Here is a 15,039-nt window from a genome sequence, read left to right on the forward strand (position 1 = left end):
CGTCACTTGTGTGGGCATAAAAAGTTGTGACACTTGGGGAGAATTGGATGGCATATCCTGATTCTCTTCAGACTGAGAATCATGCCTAGGCACACTTACTTTATTTAAAATATGCTTTTTACATTGTAAAGCCCTTTCAGTACAAAAGTTACACAATGTTAGAGGGGGTTGCACAATAGCTTCTAAACATATAGAACAATGAGAAACCTCAATGTCAGACATATTGAACAGACTAGCAATACCACAACTAGTCGTTTAAACACTTATTTATAGCATAAAATAAACATTAGAAAAAACGTGTACTGTGCCTTTAAAGGGACAGTCTAGTATAAATTAAACTTTCATTATTCAGATAGGACTTTTAATTTTAATCAACTTTCCAATTTACTTTTATCATCAAATTTGCTTTTTTCTCTTGGTATTCTTATTTTAAACTAAACATAGGTAGGCTCATATGCAAATTTTTAAGCCTTTGAGGGCTGCCTCTTATCACATGCTTTTTAAATCTCTTTTCAACACAAAGAGACAGAAAGTACACGTGGGCCATATAGATAACACTGTGTTCAGCACAGGCACTGGGGGTTATTTAAGATTTAACACAAAACAATGCTAAATTTAAGACAATAGAGAATAAACAGTCACAGTCATGTGATCAGGGGGCTGGAAGAAGGTTCCTAGATACAAGGTAATCACAGAGGTAAAAAGTATATTAATATAACTGTGTTGGTTATGCAAAACTGGGGAATGGGTAATAAAGGGATTATCTATCTTTTAAAACAATAACATTTCTATGGTAGACTGTCCCTTTAAGAAAAGAAAAAGTGAACAATTTTTCCAAAATGCACAAAAAACGTTAAATTATTCCCAAATTTAACTTAATATCGTTGGTTAATCCAAAAATGACTGCACCCAGAAGCAAGGGCAGAAATAAGGCTTTAGAAGTACTTATATCAACATGTAGTCAAAAGATAGATAAAAATACACTCTGCGCCTCGTCCTACCTGCCCCCAGGGTACTTCGAATCAAGTTTCCAACCCTTCAGACCAGCTACACAGTCCAGGAGCCACCGAGTTACTGTTTGCTGCTGCTAAGCCTGAAGAAATTGTGCCAAAATAGGCTCCGCCCCTTAAGGTCAAAAGTCGGAGTAGGCCCAAACAACACCACATGGAAATGCAGTTTTGCACTAAAGTAAAAATACACACACAATGCAACCCTCAAGCATAAAACCAATAAGTTTTAAGTGCCAAAAATAAAAAACATAAAACATTGTTTTTATATTGTCTCCCATGTCACATAATGCCCAAATATCAACTAATGATAAATAAAATATAGGTACTCCAGTAACACCCCTCTTATTAAAATAGGTTTTACTGCTTACCTCATTCCCATACAGGTAAAAAATGCCAGCCAGTTCTGATACACCAAGTCTCCTCAGAAAAAAAAGCTGCACATACCTTAATGCTGCTTGTAGCATGAAACCGGTCTCCACACTGAAGATGTCTCATGGTTAAATTCAGAAGTCTTGTGGGAACCAGCGTGGATCTTAGTTACAAATGCTAAGATCATCAAACCTTTAGGGCAGAAATCTTCTTCCATATCCCCCTGAGGAAAATAGTACGCACCGGTACCATTTAAAATAAAAAACGTCTTGATTGAAAAAAAACTAAACTAACACCTCACTTTACCATGTCTTCCTAGTATAACACAGGCAAAGAGAATGACCAAGGGTGGAGGGGAAGGGGAGGGGCTATATATACAGCTCTGCTGTGGTGCTCTTTGCCACTTCCTGTTAGCAGGAGGTTAATATCCCACAAGTAAGGATGAAATCCGTGGACCCGTCATATCTTTGTAAAAGAAACTTACTTAGAAGCTCCCAATTTAGCACTTTTGATGAGGTTAGGCTGGGACACCCAGTGAAAGGGGGTTAGAGCAGAACCTCGCCTCTCCCCTGCATATAAAAAGACCCATTATACAAACAGAAGCAATATAACGTCTGTATATATCAGTATACATCAAAAACTTTGGGGTTTGGTTAGAAGTCTGAAAATCAGCACAATGTTATTTAAAAATAAGCAAAACTATACATTTTTACAAAAACTCACCCAGATGGGCTATATAAATAAATCATCTACAAAACATTTATGCAAAGTAAAATCTAGCATACAATGTCCCTTTAAGTAAAATTTGACAAGTATTCTTAATGTAAGTAGCATATCAAGTGAAGGTTGATTTGGAAACAATGCTTACCTACAGTATATCATCTGATGAAAGATCAGTAAGAACATTAACAGAACAGATAACAGGTTTAAAACCAGAACTATTGATCCTTATTGGTATTTGCTGGTAGAGCACAACTTAGAAACTTATACGTGTGGACACACCTTTCATATTTTTGGTCTGCAAACTAGTGAACCATTAGATGTGATCATAAAAGTCAAACTTTCAACAAAAGAAGCCCTGATTAAAAGTCAGATTCCCGCTTAGAAGAAAGAAACAAGACATTGATTTAACTCACGAGGAGAAAGCAGGTAAAAGATGGGTAGGTAGAACGCTTCTATGAAGACCCTGACTGAAAGGCAAACTTTAATAATCTTACCAAAAAGAGGGCATCCTAAGAATCATAATTTAAAAAAAAAATGCTTGACATCTATGGCATATGATAGGCGGTTGTAGATACCAATACAGTTACTTTTCAACATGGGGTTACAACATATATTGTAATATTTGTAACATCTAACTTGCTTCCTCTTCCTAGATCTCATCAACCACCAAATCTCTGACAAAATACGTTTATGTAAAAAAAAATGATCATAGCAGTATTGCAATATAAGAATTAAATGTACCTTGACTGGTGTTTGTATTCCTTTAAAAAAATGGATGAATATTAACAGAAAGATAAACGCTATAAGTATTTTCCCCAAAATGCACCCTTTAAATTTTTAATTATACTTTCCATTGGATCAGTAGTAGCAGTGGAGGCTCCTGCATAAAACAAAAAAATAATAATGAAATAATATAACAGGTGTGAGGTGGAACAGTTAGGTTACTAGTTGTTTTTTTCAGGAGTGGGGTGAGTTAGTTTAAAATAATAATGATGCTTATAGTAAAAAACAAATAAAAAAAACTGTTAGAAAATACTGTGAAGATCCAAGGCCATTTTTTTAAATCTGCCCTGCCTGAGAGCATTTTACACATGCTCAGTCTGCTCCTGTAAGAGATTTCTAACTCTGTGGTAAGTAAGGGGAAAACATAAGTTAAAGCTAGTTAAGCACTGCAGGAATATACACTGCCTGACCATCACACCTATATGAGCTTCTTGGACATCCCATTCTATAACCATGGACATTAATATGGAGCCCCCCACCCCTTTGTGGCTATAACAGTCACAATTCTTCTGGGAAGACTTTACAAAGGATTTTGGAGTGTGTCTGTGGGAATATGTGCCGAATCAGCCAAAAGAGCATTTGTGAGGTCAGGCACTGATGTTGGAGGAAGTTTGGCTTGAAAACTGCATTACAATTTATCCCAGATGCGTTCAATATTGTTGAGGTCAGGGCTCTGTGCAGGCTACTCAAGTTTCTCCACACCAAATTTGTAAGGCCATGTCTTCATGACCTTGCTTTGTGCACAGAGACACCGTCATCATCATGGGGCCTTCCCTAAACTGTTGCCACAAAGTTGGGAGCACCCAATTGTCTAAATTGTCTTTGTATCCTGTAGCATTAAGATAACCCTTCAGTGTAATTAAGTGGCCTAACCCAACCCCTAAAAATAGCCCCAGATGACTATCCCTTCTCTACCAAACTTTACAGTAGGCACTATGCATTCCGATAGGTAGCATCCTCCTGGCATCTGCCACACCCATATTCTTTTGTCAGACTGCCAGATAGTTAAAGGGACACTGAACCCAATTTTTTTCTTTTGTGATTCAGATAGAACATGCAATTTTAAGCAACTTTCTAATTTACTCCTATTATCAAATGTCCTTCATTCTCTTAGTATCTTTATTTAAAAAAAGCAAGAATGTAAGTTTAGATGCCGGCCCATTTTTGGTGAACAAACTGGGTTGTCTTTGCTGATTGGACAGCATCAATAAACAAGTGCTGTCAATGGGTCTGAACCAAAAATTGGCTGGCTCCTTAGCTTAGATGCCTTATTTTTCAAATAAAGATAGCAAGAGAACGAAGAAAATTGATAATAGGAGTACATTAGAAAGTTGCTTAAAATTGCATGCTCTATCTGAATCACGAAAGAAAAAAATTTGGGTTCAGTGTCCCTTTAAGCGTGGTTCCTCACTCTAGAGAGCATGTTTCCATTGCTCTAGAGTCCAGTGGTGGCATGCTTTACACCACTCCAGCCAATGCTTGGCTTTGTGCATGTTGATGTGAAGCTTGTGTACAACTGCTTGGCCCATGGAAATCTATTCTGTGAAGCTTTTTATGGACAGTTCTTTGCTGATGTAACTTCCAGAGGCAGTTTGGAACTGTGTAGTGAGTGGCAACAGATAAGTGCATTTTACACCCTATGCTATACTGCACTTAGTGAGTTTGCACGGTCTACTACATCATTGCTAGGCTGTTGCTCTAGACCAGTGTTTCCCAAAAACAGTGTCACTATATACAGTAATAGGGGTCCGACCATCTCACAGACTGTGGGAACAGGGTACCTCCTTTTGCAGGCATGTAATCTGATTCACATATTTTTCCTGTGTTAAATGTTAAAAAAAGATATGTATCAAATTCACTTCTTTTTTTTGGGGGGGGCCTTCTTAGATTCTTGCACCTGGGCCCTGTGGTTTCTAGTTACGCCTCTTACTGTCTGCAGATATTGTTCATTTAAATAAAAGTATATTGTTGCTTCTGTACCATGTTCAACAATATACTTTTATTTAAATGAACAATATCTGCAGACAGTAAGAGGCGTAACTAGAAACCACAGGGCCCAGGTGCAAGAATCTAAAAAACCTAATTTATGTAAGAACTTACCTGATAAATTCATTTCTTTCATATTAGCAAGAGTCCATGAGCTAGTGACGTATGGGATATACATTCCTACCAGGAGGGGGAAAGTTTCCCAAACCTCAAAATGCCTATAAATACACCCCTCACCACACCCACAAATCAGTTTAACGTATAGTCAAGAAGTGGGGTGATAAGAAAAAAGTGCGAAAGCATAAAAAATAAGGAATTGGAATAATTGTGCTTTATACAAAAAAAGCATAACCACCACAAAAAAGGGTGGGCCTCATGGACTCTTGCTAATATGAAAGAAATGAATTTATCAGGTAAGTTCTTACATAAATTATGTTTTCTTTCATGTAATTAGCAAGAGTCCATGAGCTAGTGACGTATGGGATAATGACTACCCAAGATGTGGATCTTCCACGCAAGAGTCACTAGAGAGGGAGGGATAAAATAAAGACAGCCAATTCCGCTGAAAAAATCCACACCCAAAATAAAGTTTAAATCTTATAATGAAAAAAACTGAAATTATAAGCAGAAGAATCAAACTGAAACAGCTGCCTGAAGTACTTTTCTACCAAAAACTGCTTCAGAAGAAGAAAACACATCAAAATGGTAGAATTTAGTAAAAGTATGCAAAGAAGACCAAGTGGCTGCTTTGCAAATCTGATCAACTGAAGCTTCATTCCTATACGCCCAGGAAGTAGAAACTGACCTAGTAGAATGAGCTGTAATCCTTTGAGGCGGAGTTTTACCCGACTCGACATAGGCATGATGAAACAAAGATTTTAACCAAGATGCCAAAGAAATGGCAGAAGCCTTCTGACCTTTCCTAGAACCGGTAAAGATAACAAATAGACTAGAAGTCTTTCGGAAATCCTTAGAAGCTTCAACATAATATTTCAAAGCTCTAACTACATCCAAAGAATGCAACGACTTTTCCTTAGAATTCTTAGGATTAGGACACAATGAAGGAACCACAATTTCTCTACTAATGTTGTTAGAATTCACAACCTTAGGTAAAAATTTAAAAGAAGTTCGCAACACCGCCTTATCCTGATGAAGAATCAGAAAAGGAGACTCACAAGAAAGAGCAGATAATTCAGAAACTCTTCTAGCAGAAGAGATGGCCAAAAGAAACAAAACTTTCCAAGAAAGTAATTTAATGTCCAGCGAATGCATAGGTTCAAACGGAGGAGCTTGAAGAGCCCCCAGAACCAAATTCAAACTCCAAGGAGGAGAAATTGACTTAATAACCGGTTTTATACGAGCCAAAGCTTGTACAAAACAATAAATATCAGGAAGACTAGCAATCTTTCTGTGAAAAAGAACAGAAAGAGCAGAGATTTGACCTTTCAAGTAACTTGCAGACAAACCTTATCCAAACCATCCTGAAGAAACTGTAAAATTCTAGGAATTCTAAAAGAATGCCAAGAAAAATGATGAGAAAAACACCAAGAAATGTAAATCTTCCAGACTCGATAATATATCTTCCTAGATACAGTTTTATGAGCCTGTAACATAGTATTAATCACAGAGTCAGAGAAACCTCTATGACTGAGAATCAATCGTTCAATCTCCATACCTTCAAATTTAAAGATTTGAGAACCTGATGGAAAAAAGGACCTTGCGAAAGAAGGTCTGGTCTTAACGGAAGAGTCCACGGTTGGCAAGTGGCCATCCGGACAAGATCCGCATACCAAAACCTGACAGGTCATGCTGGAGCCACCAGCAGAATAAACGAACGTTCCTTTAGAATCTTGGAAAAAGAACTATAGGCGGAAAGATATAAGCAGGATGATACTTCCAAGGAAGTGACAATGCATCCACTGCTTCCGCCTGAGGATCCCTGGATCTGGACAGATACCTGGGAAGCTTCTTGTTTAGATGAGAAGCCATCAGATCTATATCTGGAAGTCCCCATATTTGAACAATCTGAAGAAATACCTCTGGGTGAAGAAACCATTCGCCCGGATGTAGCATTTGGCGACTGAGATAATCCGCTTCCCAATTGTCTATACCTGGGATATGAACCGCAGAAATTAGACAGGAGCTGGATTCCGCCCATACAAGTATTCGAGAGACTTCTTTCATAGCCAGAGGACTGTGAGTTCCTCCTTGATGATTGACATATGCCACGGTTGTGACATCGTCCGTCTAGAAACAAATGAACGACTCTCTCTTTAGAAGAGGCCACGACTGAAGAGCTCTGAAAATTGCACGGAGTTCCAAAAATGTTGATTGGTAATCTCGCCTCCTGAGATTCCCAAACCCCTTGTGCTGTCAGAAACCCCCATACAGCTCCCCAACCTGTCAGACTTGCATCTGTTGAGATCACAGTCTAGGTTGGAAGAACAAAAGAAGCCCCCTGAACTAAACGATGGTGGTCTGTCCACCACGTCAGAGAGTGTCGAACAATCGGTTTTAAAGATATTAATTGAGATATCTTTGTATAATCCCTGCACCACTGGTTCAGCATACAGAGCTGAAGAGGTCGCATGTGAAAACGAGCAAAGGGGATCGCGTCCAATGCAGCAGTCATAAGACCTAGAATTTCCATGCATAAGGCTACCGAAGGGAAAGATTGAGACTGAAGATTTCGATAAGCTGAAACCAATTTCAGACGCCTCTTGTCCGTCAGAGACAGAATCAAGAACACTGAATCTATCAGGAAACCTAAAAAGGTTACCCTTGTCTGAGGAATCAAACAAACTTTTTGGTAAATTGATCCTCCAACCATGTTCTTGAAGAAACAACACTTATAAAAGACTGGAAAGGTTCTTTCTAGTGAAAATGAGCAAAGGGAATTGAATCCAATGCTGTGGCCATAAGACCTAAAACTTTTATGCATATATAGCAACTGAAGGAAATAATAGAGACTAAAGGTACCGATAGATGGAACCCAATAACATTATCCCTTGTCTGATAGAGGCAAGGATAGTGACACAAACTATCTGGAAACCTAAAAAAGGTGACCCTTGTGTGAGGAATCAAGAGCTTTTGAAAAGAAGATCCTCTAACTATGTCCTGAAGAGTAAGTGAATCATATGATATTCCGCATCCTCAGAAAATAATCTGAATGAAAACAGAAAAATGAAAATATGCATTTATTGTATCTAATGAAAACAAATAATGCTATCAATGACCATAAAAAGGCAAAATAGTTTGAATAAAACTCCAAAACCCGGATCCTCAAAAGGAACTGGAAGAAATACCCCAGAAGATTCCAGGTCTGAGCAGCGCTTGAACCCCATGTACCTAAAATATATAGGACAGAAACACAGTTAAAGAAAGTGTTAGCCATACTGGAATAAAATCAAAGAAATTTGGACAAAATAAATTTCAAAGAAGCCTTAACCTGCCCCTTACCAGCCAAGCTGGAATACGGCACGTACATCGCAAAATTAGGGAGCTGATTTCAAACTCCAATTATAGACATGTTACTTGGGAAAGAACTCAGGAATTCGTTCCTTAATAAGAACAACCAAACCAGTATAAGCTTAAAGTTTTAGTCTTAGAACTCAACCTTGAAGCCCAGAGTAACAGTTAAGAATTGAATCCAATTATAAAACAAATAATTGATTATCTTAAAACGAAAGAAATATGTTTTTTTTTTGTTTTTTTTTAAAAACATCACAAAATTCTTCTAGCTAAAAAAAGCTAAAGACATAGATTAACCCTCATTTGCGAAAATATTCAATAAAATGAAGACACAAATGAAATTATTAGCATGATAGTCCAGTTTAAAGGACCAGCCAATACAGTGGACTTGCATAATCAATAAATGCAAAACAACAAGACAAATGCAACAGCACCTAGTCTAGTAAATGTTGTCCCTTAACAATGCTAAATTAAATCATAATCTGATACTTGATCTTAAAGTAAACAGAGAAAATGAAGCAATTGCAATATCCAAATAAATCACAGGACCAAGAAAAGTACCTGAAACTAAATAATTTTCCATAAATAAGATACAACTATCTAAAGGAAAATAAATACTATTTTGCTATAGAAACAATAGCATAATTAGTAGAATTAGAGATAGCCCCAATAAATTGGAGAACCCTCCAAATTGAGTTTAACTGCTGGCAAAGAATATAGTTTAAAACCTTTGAAGAAGGAATAAAAGAAAATTCTCAGCCTATTCCATTCCCTATACTAGGGAATGGGGAAAGAAAACCTCTGAAAACACAGAAGAAATAAATAGGCAGAAATAATGTCAGCTAGTCTTAAAGAACTAGTTACCTTAATATCCAAAATAATCAACACCTTTTCAACACTTTAATAATAGAAAAATAATAAAAAAGTAGATTTGTGTCAATATCTGATGAAGAAAATTTCTGAAAGAGAAAAAAACATCATCAGAGAAGGATAAATCAGTATGTTGTTGGTCATTTGAAACTTCAATAATTAAAAAAGAATGTGAAAAAGACCTAAAAATTTTATTAGAAGGCACAAAGTCAGACAAAGCCTTTAACATAGAATCAGAAAAATATTTCTTATAAGTCTTCTAAATATTTCTTGTAAGAAAAGAAAATATATAAAGCATAAATACTAATGGATTCCGCATGTAAAAGTATAACAAAATAACTTATTACAAACCATAGCTAAAGATTTATAACATTAAAATAAATGAACTTAGCTTTGGTAGAACTGAAACTCAGTTAAGCGTTTTTCCAGAAGTGGCTTCTGATTCAGAGTCCATCTGAGACATCTTGCAATATGTAATAGAAAAAACAACATATAAAGCAAAATTGATCAAATTCCTTAAATGACAGTTTCAGGAATGGGAAAAAAATGCCAATGAACAAGCTTCTAGCAACCAGAAGCAATAAATAATGAGACTTAAATATTGTGGAGACAACAATGACGCTCAAATTTTTTAGCGCCAAAAAAGCTGCCCACATTATTTGGCGCCTAAATGACGTAACTTCCGGCGACACGTATGACGCCGGAAATGACAAGAAAATTTTTGCGCCAAGAAAGTCAGCGCCAAGAATGACGCAATAAAATGAAGCATTTTCAGCCCCCGCAAGCCTAACAGCCCACAGGAAAAAAAGTCAAATTTTAAGGTAAGAAAAAATTGAATTATTCATATGCATTATCCCAAATATGAAACTGACTGTCTGAAAAAAAGGAACATTGAACATCCTGAATAAAGGCAAATAAATGTTTAAACACATATATTTAGAACTTTATATAAAAGTGCCCAACCATAGCTTAGAGTGTCACAGAAAATAAGACTTACTTACCCCAGGACACTCATCTACATGTAGTAGAAAGCCAAACCAGTACTGAAACGAGAATCAGTAGAGGTAATGGTAAATATAAGAGTATATCGTCGATCTGAAAAGGGAGGTAAGAGATGAATCTCTACGACCGATAACAGAGAACCTATGAAATAGACCCCGTAGAAGGAGATCATTGAATTCAAATAGGCAATACTCTCTTCACATCCCTCTGACATTCACTGCACGCTGAGAGGAAAACCGGGCTCCAACCTGCTGCGGAGCGCATATCAACGTAGAATCTAGCACAAACTTACTTCACCACCTCCACAGGAGGCAAAGTTTGTAAAAACTGATTTGTGGGTGTGGTGAGGGGTGTATTTATAGGCATTTTGAGGTTTGGGAAACTTTGCCCCTCCTGGTAGGAATGTATATCCCATACGTCACTAGCTCATGGACTCTTGCTAATTACATGAAAGAAAGCCCCCCCCCCAAAAAAAAAAAAAAAAGTGAATTTGATACATATCCTTTTTTTTTTTTTTTAACATTTAACACAGGAAAAACATGTGAATCAGATTACATGCCTGCAAAAGGAGGTACTCTGTGCCCACAGTCTATGAGATGGTCTGACCCCCTATTACTGTATATAGTGACACTGTTTAACCGACCAGTACTGTATGAAGTGAGTCAGTGACACAGTCTGTAATCTGCCGGTGAGATGGCTGGCCTGACCCTACCTGCCCCAGTACTTTATAAAGTGACCACAGTAGTCTGTGACATGGACCAGCCCCCCCCCCATACTGTATATAGTGGTACTGTATAGTGACACCTTTTACCCCCTCCCCCCCCATGCTGTAGTAACAAGGTCTGTAATTTGCTGGTTCCACAAATAAAAACACTCACACACATACATGCATAAATACATACACAGTCACATACATACATACATACATACACACATAAACACCAATGGGTAAAACAGAAAGACTAACCCCAGTAGTCAGAGAAACTAGTGAGGCATCATGTCACACTCACATGATATCAGTGCAGGCAGTGGCAGGTCAACGTTTTTTACTATTTTTTTTTAAGCTAGGCCCCCTCCCTTGGGGGCCCAGTCGCAATTTGAACCTCTGCACCCCCTGTAGTTTCGCCCCTGAGTAAAGGATTTTCTCTAATGAAGTATACTATACATGTTATTAATAGTGCAAACAAAATTCAGTATTTCTCATAACGACAAAAAGCTTTTAAACATTCAACCATGCTTATTTATTTACCATCCTTTTCAGAATACTGATGAAATGAACATCACAGCTGGAGATGTGGTCACTGTGATAGAGGAGGGAGATGATGGTTGGTGGACAGTCAAGAGAAATGGATGTATAGGCTTGGTACCTGGCTCTTACCTTGAAAAACTTTAAAGGTGGCAGGAAAAGGTGTCGTGTGTGTCATACAAGTTGTCTTTGTCTATAAGCATATGACAGCATGGCTACAAGGATTTCCTAACTGTTTAAGACTATTGATGACATTATGTGCAGTATATCATGCACAAATATTGTACAGTTTAAAATAAATAAATGCATTAATAAATAAAAACTCCCAAATACCATATGTTTTAAACAAGGCTTCATTTTGCAGTTCAGCATAAATATATCTTTGCCTTTTGATGATAAAAAAAAACTTTTCATTGAATAAATCATAAAACGTCTTCCTGCCAGTCTATGATCAATGTAGAATAGGTTTAATTTTGTCTGACTTAATTAACTGAACATATTCATTAAAGGATATGCTTGCACAGATTTATTGATTTAAGTAAACACTTTGTAAATAATAATAGTGTACAATAAAGAAGAAACATTTGTTTAAAAATGAATGAAATCATTGTGCCTATTTTTTTTTTAATCTTTAAAGTTCTCAGTTTTTATTTCTCAATGATTGCCCTGTGCCATTGAACAAGTAAGTCCATTAATTCTGCATGTAAATAAATGATATGTTCTCTTCCATTATATTTTGTTTGGCTTAGAGAGATACAAAATTCAGTTGAATGTGCAGCCCCGGCATACTATTTGTTTCATGGTTTATTGAAAATAAAGTGATCTACATAGTACAAAGTGAACATCATTAACATACAAACCATTTTATAAATGAAGATAAATCAGCTCACATTAAATCGAGTCAAATATCCCTGGAATGTCCAAATGCTGCTCAGGATTTAAATGCAATATATAAAAATAGTCAGTCAGTTCAGCATTGTTCTGTATAATAGTTTTCGATTGGTGATGTCAAAACGTTCCAAATATTATAAACAAAAAGGTACTGTTTAACCCAGACAGCAGAAGTGTTCATGACAACACACCAATCTGTTCCATCCAATTTTGGACAGTTATAATTTCACAACTAACGTAACCAATCTATTATTATTAAACAGACAATTAATATGTCGGTATTGCCCATAAAGTAAGACGTGTCAGAGACTGATGAGATCAGCTACTTGAAATCCGTTTTCTCCATAAGGGTCTGAGAATCTCAAGTATTCCTCTAGAATGGGGTTGAGACTGAATTATACGAGAATTATGCCACATTGAATACATTAATTCAGATACGACTAAACAATTTGAGCATAAGTATCTATAACGTTCTAGTATTAACATTTGTTATACCTGAGCTTCCCAAGATACAAGTGTCAGGATTTCTACTTTGCATTTTAGCTTTGAGTGTATGTTGAAAATGAAGAGTATATAATTATTAGGAATATGACTACCATGGATGGAGTTTATTTGCTGGAGTACATTTCTCAAAAAGGGTTGGATAACATGAAATAATGAGCATTTGTTACCACAACCAATCCATCATCTATCAGAATCTCCTGAAAAATGGTACCACATCACCAATAATGTATACATTTTTTGTAAGGATTTAAGATGATACAGAGGATTTAGCTGTGTTCCGAAAGACACAATTCCAAACTAGTTAGTGGATGTGGCCTGTTTGTCTGTGAGGGTAATAGAGAAGTTAATGATAAAGCTTGTCTGATAGGAGGGATTGTAGAGCATAATCTCTTGAAAGGTATAAGTGATCTCAAGAAAGAATATCTCTATTTACTGGTGCTTATATAATGGTTACGTTGATGTTAGTGAAACCAAGGTTGTAGAAGAATATCTTCTAACATACCTATATTCTGTCTGTCTTTCAATTTGGAGTTATCTGTTATAAGATAAAATGGTAGTAGTAGTAAAGATAAAACATTAAGAATCGATTCAAGGATGGTATAATAATATTACAGGGAAATCTGGGTTATTTGGAGTGTGAGAGGAGGGAGTGGTATTATTATTATCAGTTATTTGTAGAGCACCAACAGATTCTGTAGCACTACAAACATAGGCATGATATGCAAGGTAACTTTTATAGGGATCAAGTGGGTAGAGGGCCCTGCCGAGAGTTGCACTGTTGTAATCAATTCTCATGAAGGTGATCTACAAACAGCTGGACTCATAGGCTTACATGCTAAGGAGGTTCAAGGGATAACAAAGGAGGAGATGAACTGAGGTTAGATAATGCAGCAGTGTATGCTGTGTTTGAAGGAGAGAGCCAGGTTTCTGTGAAAGCCAGAAGGTTGATGATGGAGTGGGTGATTAAGAGGTCATAGATAGAAGTGAGCTTGTTGCAAACAGAGCAAGCATTCCAGAGTGCACAAGAGAAGGGGGTGTTGGCTTTAGTTAAGAGGAATTTGAGTAAGGTTACCAGAGTATTGTTTTCTACGGCCATGGAAAGGCACACATGGGTGGGCGAGGCAAGGACGTTGTGTGGGACCAAGATTAGGGGAGATATCGCCAGCAGCTAGTATGAGCAAGAGGGAGAGTGACATAAGATGAGATACAGATTTGCAGCATTGAGACTGATGTGGGGATGAGGTGCAGAGAGGAGAAAGTGTTTAGGAATGTGTAAAGTTCATGAGAGCAAAAGGGAGGTGAGGGTAAAAGAGATGGGCTAATGAATAGTGCAGGTGGTGAGTGGGAAGGAGTAAATGAATAAAGTAGTTTGCTATAGAGACAAGAGGCAGCAAAAAAGGAACATGAAACTATAGCGCATTTTTCCAAAAGAGGGAAACTGTAAAACACATAAAACACAGTATAACAACAGCACATGCCTAGTGTCTTGTCCTTTGTTCAATGCTTGTTCTAATTATTGTGCCTACTTCTTAATGCTAACTTACAAAATATAGTAGACATTTTCGGTTTATTCTTACAGATGTAAGTCCAGATGCAAAATGTTTAATGTATTAAAGGGTTCTGTCCAGATTGACTAACTATATTGGTGGTGGGTAACCAGCAACTACTGCCAAATTGGGGGATTGAGGTTAGAGCATGTTCTAACCTGACCCAGCGTTTGTCTTCTTACACCATTCAATTATTGGACATATCTAAATCTCCTCTATTAGATGTATATAAAGTTTGTTTAGCTATAGGAGGTTTCCCCTTCCAAACAAAGTTAGAATCTGAACTGTAGTCTAGGAATGTAGGATTTCAATAGGGGAATTGGTAATGCCTGGAATATGTAGAATACCGTGGGTAAGAGAGTCATCTTATTCAAGTGGATCCTATCTAGCCAGGAGAGGTTTTTAGAGGTCCAGTCTTGGGGGTAGATTTATTAACGGCCGACCTCGCTAAATGCCGACAGCATACGTCTTGTCTATTTCCAACTTAAATGCTTTTTTGCACATTTCAATGTTGACCTTTCTATCCCTTTAACCTTTGCAGTAGGGGTAGAATATAATGAAAAAAAACTGGTAATAAGTAGTCGGAAAAAAAAACTAAATGTTGGAGGGTTAAATTAAGAAAAGACCAGTATACCCA

The 15,039-nt window shown here is 37.0% G+C and overlaps 1 protein-coding gene across 1 annotated transcript in view; it reads left to right on the plus strand.

Moving 5' to 3' along the window:
• Window positions 1–12,064, plus strand: part of PSTPIP1 (proline-serine-threonine phosphatase interacting protein 1) — a 264,296-nt gene extending 252,232 nt beyond the window's left edge. The window contains exon 15 of the mRNA XM_053717260.1: window positions 11,476–12,064. Within this exon, the coding sequence (XP_053573235.1) occupies window positions 11,476–11,607 (132 nt within the window). The 3' untranslated portion in view covers window positions 11,608–12,064. The remainder of the gene's footprint in view (window positions 1–11,475) is intronic.
• Window positions 12,065–15,039: the final 2,975 nt, after the last annotated feature.

This window comes from Bombina bombina, chromosome 6 (assembly GCF_027579735.1).
Source record: "Bombina bombina isolate aBomBom1 chromosome 6, aBomBom1.pri, whole genome shotgun sequence".
NCBI lineage: Eukaryota > Metazoa > Chordata > Amphibia > Anura > Bombinatoridae > Bombina > Bombina bombina.